Source organism: Ciconia boyciana, chromosome 2, assembly GCF_034638445.1.
Source record: "Ciconia boyciana chromosome 2, ASM3463844v1, whole genome shotgun sequence".
In the NCBI taxonomy this organism is placed as follows: domain Eukaryota; kingdom Metazoa; phylum Chordata; class Aves; order Ciconiiformes; family Ciconiidae; genus Ciconia; species Ciconia boyciana.
In genome coordinates this window covers 43940357-43952818 of record NC_132935.1, presented here as the reverse complement: position 1 = coordinate 43952818, position 12462 = coordinate 43940357, and the positions used below count along the sequence as shown (strand labels likewise).

General features: G+C 40.5%; 1 protein-coding gene across 2 annotated transcripts in view; it reads right to left on the bottom strand.

Annotated features, from left to right (window-relative positions):
- Window positions 1-11646, bottom strand: part of TCEA1 (transcription elongation factor A1) — a 29301-nt gene extending 17655 nt beyond the window's left edge. Inside the window, exons 1-2 of one of the 2 annotated variants that reach the window (XM_072852478.1) lie at window positions 11407-11646; window positions 5056-5118 (exon numbers count right to left, since the gene is read on the bottom strand). In XM_072852478.1, the coding sequence (XP_072708579.1) occupies window positions 5056-5118; window positions 11407-11475 (132 nt within the window). In that variant the 5' untranslated portion in view covers window positions 11476-11646. The remainder of the gene's footprint in view (window positions 1-5055; window positions 5119-11406) is intronic. The other variant, XM_072852477.1, reaches the window with a different exon arrangement.
- Window positions 11647-12462: the final 816 nt, after the last annotated feature.

Genomic DNA, 12462 nt, shown 5'->3' with positions numbered 1-12462 from the left:
ACAAAACTTATTTTAACAACACAGACATTTTAAAAAGAAATACAACAGTGTTACCATTTGTTTCCATCACAAAAGTTTGGGGCTGGGGTGGGGAGTGGGGCAGGAGGGTTAAGGGGAGTCTGTCAGAAGATTTTTGCTCCCAAACCGTTTAAAAAAGCTCTGCTGAGCTACTTACCTAAACTAAGTATGACATGCAAAACATCTAACAATGCAGAAATCATATATACATCTTAATGTTATATACATTTTTTAGCAAAGGTTCTAGCCTCAAAACCTTATTTTTCTGTGAAGCAATGACTGTATTTATATTTTGGCATGATCAGAAGCTTGCCAACTGCTTCAGTGACTTCATGCTCTTAGAATTCCCATTTAGTGGCTGTGGAAGAAGCTGTAATATCAGTTGGGAGCGACCACGTTTAGATTCCTACCAATTTTGGCAATACTGAAATTCTTTAAAATCTTAAGCACAGAGGGTTCTGTTTTTAGATTAGAAACAGTAAGACTAGCCTACCTCTCTGAAAAGGCCAAGATAGTGACAGGCTTTAAACCTTTGGCACTACTGCCACCTATAGAGTGAAGAGGAGATTAATCTACAATCCACTCCTTTTAAGACTCAGAAGGTGACATAAATTTAGCTCAACAGCAACAAAAGTTCAATTTTAGAAGACTTCTGACTAATGTGTTAATCTAACAAGAAGAACATTTCCACACTTTTAGTTTCATGAGACGAGAAAAGCATTTAACAATACAAATATGTATTTTATTATCATTTTATATTTTGATTGATGACTAAATTTTTTTAAATTGTTCTTAAGATGCTCAGGTTTGTTGCATTTACTATTTACAGGAATCACTAAATATAAATTATTCTAATTACTTTTGCAGTAGTTCATCATAAATTTCCTTCTCCTTTAAAGGAAAATTTAAGTCTTTGTGGCTCGCTAAAAAAATGGAAGTTATTTGTTCCTTACAACTCCTTACAACCCACACAACACTTTTTGGGGCAGCATAGATGTGCTAAATGACTGGAAATGTACTGAAATATTCAGTAGCTATTTCAGCAAAGGAAACACATCAAATAACCTCAGGTCTGAGCATCAGCTCTAAACACGTATTTTGAATTAAAGAAAACAGATGGTTACTCACCTGTAACTAAAGTGTTTCAAGATGGACTCTGCTCATTCAGACTAACAGTACTGGCCAACTCTCTTGACATGTTAAACACATACTCTGGACATTATGTTCAGACAATAAAGAATAACATGTGCTTGGAACTCCATAAAATACTCATCATACCTGAATGAGAAAAATGTATCTACAAAAAAAAAAAATAACCCTCCACTGATAATTGGGCACAACCATGGCCTACTCTCATCAGCAAAAAGGAAAGACACCAACTTACAGGCTTACTTAGGTAAGTAACACTCAAAAACTCAAGTAAAACTCAAAATTAATTGGATAAATTAATTTCTTCCTCTGATCACACAAGAGAAACAAATTATGGTAACTGTCTAAACTGCCAGCTTTCTTAAGGCAGTACATAAACACAGTTCATTTGTTTGCTTTTATAGAGCACTTGATCTGGCCTCTCCCAAAGAGAGGGGAAGGAATGATCTACCAATTTATTTGCTTGCAAACCGACACAGGTAATCACAAACGATCAGTGTTATATTCTCAAAATGACTGTGCTTTAAAGACAAACGAGCTGTTAGCATTTGAAATTTCCTCAGTCTTTCAGCCTACGGAGCTGTTCTTGTTGAGAGCCATTTTAAGTGGAAAACTCGGGTATTTTTGCCTAGCCCAGTGTAACCTGTTGGAATTGCTTTATCTCTGTGCCAGTTTATAAGTGTGCAGGTATATGAAAACCTTCCTCACCCTGTCCAAAATGCATTTTTAATGGATCATTCTTCCCCACTTCATATTCTAGAGTACTTTTCATCTGCTTTCTGAGAGTAAAGAGGCTCAGAGACAGCATAAGACAGCTGATTTCACCCCTGAAGCTGGTTTCACCACTGAAGCATTCAAGCTGTCGGTGAAGCAGCCGGCAGCTGGTATGAGCAACAGTTAGCATAAGCAACCTATGACTGAACCCAAAACAAAGCATATGGTTGTGGCTACTCTCCTCTAAACCAGACCAAATGAGAAAATGTAAGGAACATAGCTGGGGAAGAGAAGCAACCACTGAAGCAAGCAGAGGTGTTACCAACTTTAAATTGTAAGAGTCTGAGTACAGAGAGTTGGTGAGCACCTGGACCAAACCAGAGCCAAATCAACTCCTGAAGAATAACCACTTCCAGGTTCCCAGGCCTCCCTGGCTCGCCAATGAACTGGCAAGAAGTCATTAACAAAGACTGCACATCACAGCCTAGTTCTGCATACGTGTGTGTGATTTCCAGTAAAACCCGTTTGTTAAAATAAAGACTGCCTGTCTCACTCACTGTTTAGCTGCACACCACCCACAATTAGCAGCAGGGGACATGATGCCTTTAATACTGTGTGGCTGCTAAACAGATTTGCAATTCTGACCACCGGATAAATCACATGTGAGGAAGGTTACTGGCTCCCTGCCTAGCTGAGCAAGGATCAGCTTGCTTACATAAAACTCGTTAGATACGACACAGTCGTATTATTGTCTGTAACGACTTCAGCTTTCTGTGACAAAAATCACGTGAGAAAGACACAAGTACGAGTCCAGACTGCTGATGTGCACCTTCCTATTCCACATACCTGTAAATTGTTCAGAGGACCTCGCCAGCTCAGACTGAAGCAATAGTCACGTTACAGGAAAAATTGTCACTTCTCTTATTACACAGGAATAATGAAACTATCATATCAACTAGCAGTGCTTTTCTCAAGCTGTAGCCAGCTTTCAAAACCACTTAAAACTGGGTGTGGAAATATGCTTTTCACTTGTGTCCTGCATTTCATCAGTTCAAACACATCAATAGATATCTCAGTTTACATAGAGAAAGTCAGTGCTCCCACTTTCTCATGATCATCACCCTTCTTGACATTAGCACATTAATGATCCACTACCAGAGCAATGCGTATGATTAATTTGCATTTCAACTGTTACTCCGAGTCCTCCATGGCTTAAGCAAATTTGGGAGACTAACATAGAAAATTTACGGCAGACTTTACATATTTATAAAACTCTCAACAAAAATAATGAAAATTTGAGTCTAAACATGTTGCTAAATGCAATCTTATGCAGTGGAACTGTTTTTAATACTTAAGAAAAACTTCTTAACTAAGCTACAGTCAACTACCACACAAGAGTATGCTAAAATATCTGATCCCTTTAGACCTACTGTAACTCAAAGAAATCTTCTTTACAAACTCATATACATATACCCACCCCAATACAGATTAAAAACTATCTTTTACTGCAAATATTATTTCACTCTAAAAACAGGTACCTGTCATATGGATGGGAATAAATAAGCTTCTTTCAAGTAGGATAGAAAACTGGACAGAATTAATATGCAACTCTATATAAATTAAGTCAGGGTCCCACAAGTGCCCTAAAAGGCAGACAGTTGAGTTTACTTGTACTTAGCAAGATTAAGAGTCCTCCTCTGTTGATAACATTACTAAGGTTTTCATTGCAACTAAAAAAAGAATAAGTTATCTACTTGTACTTTCTTCAGAACCTCACGGTTCAAGGGTAAAATTGTTCTGCTGTTCTGTGTAAAGCTTCTCCTTCTAGTCTCATTCTTCACACTAAGCAGAACAGGTTTGCATAGCAGCATTTACAGAATTTCCAGAGCATTTGCAGAGAGATTTTTTGTTCCAAAGGCAAAAAACATTATTACATAAATACTTTGTATTAAGACCTGCACAAAGAAACTCAAAAGAATCAGGTTAACAGAGGGTTTTTCTGGGTTTTGTTATTATTTTGTATGGGGCTTGAGGGTTTTTTTCTGTGGGGTTTTGTTTTGGGGTTGTTTTTTTTTAAGGAAGGGGGTTGGACATAGGGGAGAAGGTTGCAGCATCATATCAGCCATGCTCATTCGTGCACGAAGGTGACACTTTCAAATTCCTATTTTCTGTCACAAACAGTATTAGTAATAATGTACTAAGTACCTTCTGCAAATATATAGGATGCATATGTCGAGAATGACATTGCTACTGACACTTAAGATTTGAACTTTATAGCTAGTTCTGTATCTGGGACCATTAACTGTAACTTAGAAAAAGGTTACTTTTCAGTCTCTTCCAATTTAAGTGGCTACCACAGCAAATCAGGTCTTACATTTACCTCAGCGATTTGAAAATTTTCACAGAGATAAGAAATATCAAATTACTTTGGAACAAAAGTTGTTCATTGATGAATTACATGACAAACTCTGAAACTTGACATGCAAATAAAGTTCACTGAGTTACTTTTTTAAAGAATTTGTAAATAACATATAAAATACTATGTTAGAGATGTAGATATAAGCAAATTTAGAGAGAGTATGCATGCAAGTGAAAGAAATTGTACCACACCATCACTCCTGACCAGGGGAGTAAAAGGGGAGTAAGGAGGAGGAGAAGTATAATTACCTTAAGAAATACACTACTTGGAGCTGGGGGGAGGGGGGCACGCAGGAAACGGTCAAATACAATTTGCCTGAAGGTATGAACTATGCTTCTCCTCGCTTACAATCCAAAACCAGAACTAACTACATAAGAAAAGAAGGTATCAGCTGTAATCAGGTGCATTCCCCTTTCAGGAGGAAGGAAACACATCACATTCGTGTTAGTAAGAACCTAAGATTTTATGTAAGGTAATTTTATAAGCAGCTCTTCCCTTTTGTCCATGACAAAATTCACTATTTTCAACTTAAACAGAAAGATAAGCTTTAAGAGCTTGCGACTAGAAGAAAACACTTAAGTGCCCTAAATCAGGGTGAAATAAGACTAGTTACCCTGTAACAACACTGACTCTTCCAAAGAGTTTCTACATAAGAATCTACTTTAATAGTGCAACCTTCTTCCAAATTTGCTGGCTTCACCTTCAACATTATGGAGTTAATATTTGCAACATAACAACAATAAGAAAAATCATACCTGTAACAACTCAAGGGTCATGGGAATATTCTTAAGCTCCTTCAACAAATCAAGAGCTCCAGCCTGCAAAAAAGAAAAAAAGGAAAAAAAAGTCAAATTAGTAGCAATCAGGTACTTTAAATATAATATCAACAACATACTCTTATCTGCTGTCAAGGTCCCAGATTGGATTCAAACCATCAGTTCCCATTTTATTCACAGAACAACTCTAGGACAAGGAATGTTCTGCTTCACAAACTCTCAGCATTAACAGGCCTTAACTCAGAAATCAAAGTATTCACTCAAAGCCTAGAGAAGTTTTATCCCATATAATTCAAATGCCAGTTAAAGTATTCTGTCAATTACTACTTAACCAACACACATCCTCAAGGAAACAGCTTCAAGGGTACTTCACTTAACAGCATCAGACACAAGCCAGACAACAGCAATTCTCAGTTCAGAACAACCTCACCTGTTTTAGCACAAGAACTTGGAGTTGAGAAGCTCTCCATAGTCCGTCAATAATGCATATATACATGCACATATAACTACATACATAAAACACACATAGCCAACATTCTTAGCTGTATTTGCAGTGGTGTTGTAAAGCCAGAAAAGTTTACTGGTTTAAAAACTGTGATCGGATTACACTATTTACACTATTATAAACTAGACACAGCTATAGTTTCCCCCATAGAAAAAGACAACTTTGTGAGTATGCCTACCAACAAAAGCTGAGCATGACTTGCTTTCAAGTCTTATTTTCAACTACTAAATTTAAATATTAATTCAATGAAATACATAGATTAGGCTGCATAGATTACTGCAGACAACACTCTTCAGCCTATACCAGACTGGCCAAGCATTACTAACATGTTCCAAACTAGAAGCCAGAGCCCATCCTAATGTGCTATAACATCTGAGCTAATGCACTTGTTTATTATTCAGCTGTTGTGGGTTTTTCTTTCCTCCTTTTCCCCTGCTGAAACCATAAGGAAAGGTACAAACTAATACAGTGTAAGCAGCAACTTTCTAGATAGATGAGTTAATTTCAGAGATTGTACTGCTAGGCGTTAATAAACTCTATACACAGCTACTCCGACTGACAATTCATTCCTTGGCGATGTCGGCCTTACTTAAAAAAACAACTTTTCATAAATGTGAGCTCCATAATTTACTTTAACCTCTACATCTTTGACGATTTACTGCCTCTAAGTAAAGCTCTGCACCATCCACTTCTTACTGTGCACAGGGGTTGCCAGACTATAGCAACCTCTTAAAGGTTGAGATGACTTTGCTGTTATTCAAGTGCATATGGTTCTGAACCTGTGAGCTATGAACAGCAAGAAGGCAACTGCTTTCGCATGCAAGAGACCACTCTACCCAGGCTAAGCCTACTACCTTCCCACTTTTTTCCTTTTTTTTTTTTTTAATTCATGAGGTTTGGAAATAAACCCCACAAAATTTCCATCTTGCAGATCTTTGGAATTTGATTCCTTTCTCTTTCCTTACCTCTCTCTCAACTTATCCTATTTTGTTTACTTTAATATGCATTTTGCTTGCCTTTATTTTTAAATTCTCCCTGATCAGCTTCTAGTATGAAACCTGTTGCAAGGAAACTCTTGTAATCTCTTACTGCATCTGCAGGTCTTACTATTTAATCGCTAAAGATAGCACATAAAATAACCACCAAGAGGCTGAGAAAGATGAAAGTGGAACTTCTGTGTCACATCCAAGCAGGCACAGCTTTGGACGCTTTCAAATGTCTGCTACAACCTCTGTTTTTTAACGCATCTGAACAGCAAAGCAGCCTCTAAAAACCGAACATTTCACTATGTCCCACCTTACACAAACCCAATTCACTTATAAAACTAAAGTTTTACTGTTGTGCCATCATAGCAAAAAGTCTTATCTAACTTTTATTCATGTTATACAAAACTTCTCCAGTTTTAGCCATAGAATTTTAGCAGCAATGATGCAAGACTGGGAAATGTCATGCTGTTTTCAGGTGCTAAATTGAGTTAGCATACTAAACCATTTCTTTCTCTAAACAGCTGTAAGTGTGGTTTCTTCTGTGCAAACATAGATCCAAGTAAAGCAAGTTAATTATCTTCACTGCTACAAAACAAAATCAAATTCAAGAAAGTTTTCTTAGCCGAAACAAAACGAATGACAAAACTCGATGTGCCATTTTCAAAAATACAATCTGATAACACTTACCTCCAAACCAATTAAGTTACTAGCAAACTGTACACAGTATGTGATTTCAAAATAAACACAGGTTATTCTAGCCTGCAATTTCACCATAACAATGATACTGTAATGTGAAGTAGCACTCTCTTCACTTCATCTTAGAAATACAGTCTAGTCAAAATTTCTTTGCCTCTGTAAAATCCCTTTCCAATTGTATATGTCAAGACAACTTTATTATTCACAGTCTAAACATTTTCCAAAACTAGTAACTTGATACATAGGAGGTTAACAAACCATGCAACAAGTAAAAAAACCCAGGTACTCTCTACACAGATGTTACCTACATTTCATGCTGTTTTCTGTACCAAATTACCAACATTTCTAATGCTCTAATGCTTTCTAAGCCTTCACTCTTCTGTAATCAATTATATTAAGTGTACCAGGAATTAGATGCTTTAAAATTAAATTTAAATTGAGTTTAAACTCACAGCAACTAAACAGTTTTTCATAACCCCTTTTCTTAGCATAAAGTCAAATGCCCTCTTTTCCTCAAAACCAGAGTGGAAGTTGCACAGTAAAATTTGTAATTCCTATTTTTCTAATGTAAGACTTCTCTGTTTAAAAAACCCCAACCATTAAGAACATTATTATAAATCTTCTTTTAAAGGCATTTCTGTAATTTTATAGAAAATGAAAGACAATGCCCCATTCCACTAGGCTGGTTGGCTTCCAGTTTACCTTGTTACTTGAAATAACAGAAGTCAGCTTCATACAGATTTAACAGATTACTCCTCTCAGCTTCTCTCAGTTGATCAGATCATAACACGAGAATGATGTTCTATATTCATATTGTAAAGCTCTGCTTCAGGCGATAGAAAATGGAGTACATTTCTGAAGACAGCAAAGCTATCCAGTTATAATTCCGTTCTACTTAAGGGAGCAAACATTTAATAACATGGCCAATTTTACATTTTCATCTCTAAACCTACTCAGTTGTTCTTGATTTTTTTAATCCATGGGTGCAACCTTATTTTTCATACCTATTAATTACAGCAGCTTAATGAAAGAAAAGTGTACTTACATACAACAAAAGCTGGAAGGAAGGCACTACATGTGTTTTAATCCAATCACAGTTATTCTGAAGGAGGGGTAATATCTATTTCAAACATGCAACCAATATTTGACATAACAGCAGATATATGTATCTCACAGTGTATTAAATACAACATTGCATTTTTGTCCTTCAAAACACAAGAACCGCCTATATCACTTCACTAAGATAGTTATGAAATCTGCGCAGCTACAATTAAATCCTTAGTCAAGGCAAATCACCAAGAGTCTGACTCAGGGAGGGTGTCTGCACAGCCTGCCTTTTCAACTCATTAAAAGAAATGCCAAAATGCACTTTGCCACAAGCCACAGAGTCACTTTTTGTATGAGAGATGAAGCATCTCTTGCCATCTGAGTCTTGACAACTTCAGAATGAAAAGGTATCAAAGCTTTTTTTTTTTCCATTGATGTGTTTCATCAAATAATTCTCAAAGACATACACCAAATACCTGTTCTTATTGAGTAAAAATGGAGAAAGGAATACAAGAGGTTGTCAGGAGCATCATTATCCAGCAGGTACTTATGTAAGAATGCATTTCTCAATTCAGCTTCATCGTTGTGAGACAATGAAGCACCTCTTCATAGAAATGATCTTAATTTTGCTAAAGTTAGCATTTTAACTGCAGGGCAGGATTAGGTAGGAAATCACATTGTGCCATTAAAGAAGAAATACCTTATAAATGACAATGACTAGTAAGAAAAACTGAGAGTCATCTCCTGGGTTAAATACTGATGTACTTCCTCTCCTATCATGCAACTAAGGGTTTTTATCATGGTACAAACACGTGCTTCAGATAAACTGTCAGATCTCCACTATCAGCCACAGAGGCAGCTCAAGCCCTCAGCCTTAGGTTTCTGAGACAGTGTCAAACTAACCACAGAGCTGCTTGTGTGCGGTAACAAGCTGGAATGAACAAGCTCTGTTCCAAGAAAGTACAAAACCACTACTGCTTCTGGTGCTGCCCACGCTCTCGCTCCTGGGATAGGGGTGAAGATGAAGACCCAGCCGCCAGCTCCAGCCACGCACAGCCTGGCCCAGCTGTGCGCACTGCATTTGGCCACATCAGACCCACGCTGACCCCAGCAAAGACACTGCACAACTCCCTAGAGCTTTGAAAGTTAATTAGCTCACATGCACTAGAGTGTGAATACATGTCCCCAGCTGCTGCTAGGAATTACATCCAAACTCCTAAGCCTTCCAGATCACAAATAAATACACTGTCGTCACCAGGAACATCTCCGGTATCGCTGCAGCAATGCTCCTCAGTGTCAACAGTCGTTCCCATACTACCTGGGAGTTGCCATTTTCTTTCTATTGTCAGAAGTTCTTCCAAATAAAATTGAATTAACTGCACTTTATCATTCTCATTGCCACAACAGTGAAATATTTCACAGTTGGTATGTTTTCATCTTTTTGACATCTCATAGGAAAGAACCACTACTCCAATTTTAGAGTCGGGAAAGTGAGACTGAATTCTTTTGTGCTGAAAAAGCACGAGGAATAGAAATAAAGAGAACAAAAAGGAAAAAAATTAATCAAGCAAATAAACATTGTAAAAAATTATTTCTACTAGACGAGGCTCCTGTTTCCATGCTGTACCCTTAGAGGATTCAAATGTATCAGGGCTAAACCATACAATATTACGGAACACCAAGGATTTTGAAACACAACAAAGCATAGCCTGCGTGTACTTGCAATGAATTTGTTTAGATTCTGAACCAAACAAATTTCATTGCTTTAATGCAATCGGTACATTATATAATTAGGAAAATGTTATTTTAAAATGTTATTTATAATTTCCATTATCTTAAACAGCAAAAAAACCCCACACTGCTGCATCTATTAAGACGTCTATAAACTGAAATTCCACACAGCTCAGTTCTGAACTATCACTAATATTGAGCATTTAATGCCCTATCATAACATATAGAAAAATTTTAATTTTATGTACTAAAATAATAGTTTGTAGGAAGAGCAGCAGTCACAAATATACAAGAGAATAACAATATGCCCACCTGATAAAGCAGCAGTAAATGGAGTTGATAGTTTACTTGTATGCTATTTTATGTGTAATCATGATCGGGTACTTGACTGTTGCTGCACACTCTGATTTTACTTATTTTGATGTTTTGTAGGGGTAATATAGATGTTATATGTTATCTGAGTAAGTTCTATATCAAGGGCATACAGGAGAATAACACGTGAACTGAGCTAACAGAATTCTACCCAACTAAATTCTGCCTCCATTCTGAGGCAGAATTACCTGAATTAATAAACACCGTAAAAATTATATTCATACTTTGTTTCAGATTTACAAACAAACAAACAAAGTGGCTCACATGCCCCATCTGCTTCAGAAGTTTGCCCACACAGCTCTGGTCAGCCTGCCGAAGCAGGATTAGGGTTCCTCAATCATACCACGTAAAACTCCAGCTTTCGCGCTTGAAAACAAAAACAACCCACCGAGAGGAGACTACCTCTGCAGGCGTTCTCCTCCAGCTGACCGGGCTTCCCACATCGCTTCACGTACAGCTCTCGACCGAGGCCAACGTTGCGACTGTAATGAATGGGAAGCGGAGGGAAACGCCGTTTGGAGCCAGGCTCGGTGCCCGGGCTGGAACCTCCTCATAGCTCGACGCCGCGCTGGAGCCGGGGGAGGCACCGCTGCCCCCCCCCGCCGCCGGCCGGCCTTGCGGAGGGCGGCCGGGGGCACTCCGCCGGGAGGAGGGCCGGCTGACAGGGCGAGGGCCCCCCCGCAGTACGCGGGCCGCGCCGACCGGCGGCTCCACGTCCTCCCGCGGCGGGGCGGGGGGAGCCGCCGCACCCCCGCCAGCCCCGCGGGGCGGCGAGGAAGGCGCCACGGCCGCCAGGCAGCGGGGGGGAGAGACAAGAGCCGGGAGAAGGGGCCCCGGCCGGGCCCCGGGCGCCGCGCGGCGGGAAGGGGGATGGCCCCGGGCCCGCTGGAAGGAGGGAGCGCGGGGCCGGCCCAGGCTGCGCCGGGGCCCACGGCGGCTCGGCTCGGCTCCGCGCCGCCGAGCCGCGTCCCGTCCCGTCCCGCCCCCGCTCACCGCGTTCTTCTTCTGCACCATCTTGTCCATCTTCTTGGCGATGCGGATGATCTCGTCCTCCGTGGCCATGGCTGCGACGGCCCGAGCGCGGCGCGTAGGAGCCGAAGCCCGGATAGCAGACCCCCCTCCCCTCACCTCCCCTCGGGGCGCGGGAAGCGGCCGGGGCCGCCGCCGAGCTCTGGGGGCAGGAGCGGAGCCAGGCCGCGCCGCCGCGCCCCAACCCAGCAGCCACAGCGGCGGCGCCAGGCAGCACGCGTCGAGCGCCGGCCGCAGGAGCCAGGCAGCGTTGCGGCAGGCCGAGACCATGAGCGCGCCGGCGGGCGGGGGCGGGGCTGCAGGGGCGGCGGGAGCCTGGGGGGGGGGCCGTGGGTGTGTCTCGCCCCCCGAAATGCCCCAAACCTAACAGAAGTACAATTAAACGCTCTGGCCTCTTACAATCCCTCACTCTCTCCGCCTCGCAGCATTGCTGCTAAGGCTGGTCTGCAGGCAGCACGCACTGCCAGCCGCTCAGTGTGCTGTCCTGTTCGTACAACCCATAATACGCTGCAAAACACACCACCAGTAACTCGTTTCCTCTGTTCAAGCTTTTCTTCAGCTGTCAGAAGACTGAGAATTACAGCAGACGCTTGATTTTGTTAGCTTCAAATGGATGGAAAATCCCCTCTTCCCTCTAAGGGAAAAGCTTTTTCTTAAAAGTCTATCCCTAAAGAGCTACTTTTGTATAAAATGGAGTGAGGATTTCAAATTGCAATTTTAGAGGAAGTTTGGGATTTACAAGTTCAGAGTCAGTACAACAGAGTTGGAGATAAACTTTTGCATTGGCCAAGTATCACCCTGTAGCATGCTACAGTGCTTCGAAGTCTTAAAACTAACCTAAATCTTGTGTATGTTCCAGTGGGACGTATCACAGATATAAAGTTTGACAGATTTTTGTTATGTACCATCAATGAAATTCTGTTCACTGAGTTATATGCCTTGTTACCTGTGATTTGTTGTTGAAAAGAACAGCATCATTAAACCCTTTTTGCTGTAAAATAAAAGTGTTTACTTCAAGAA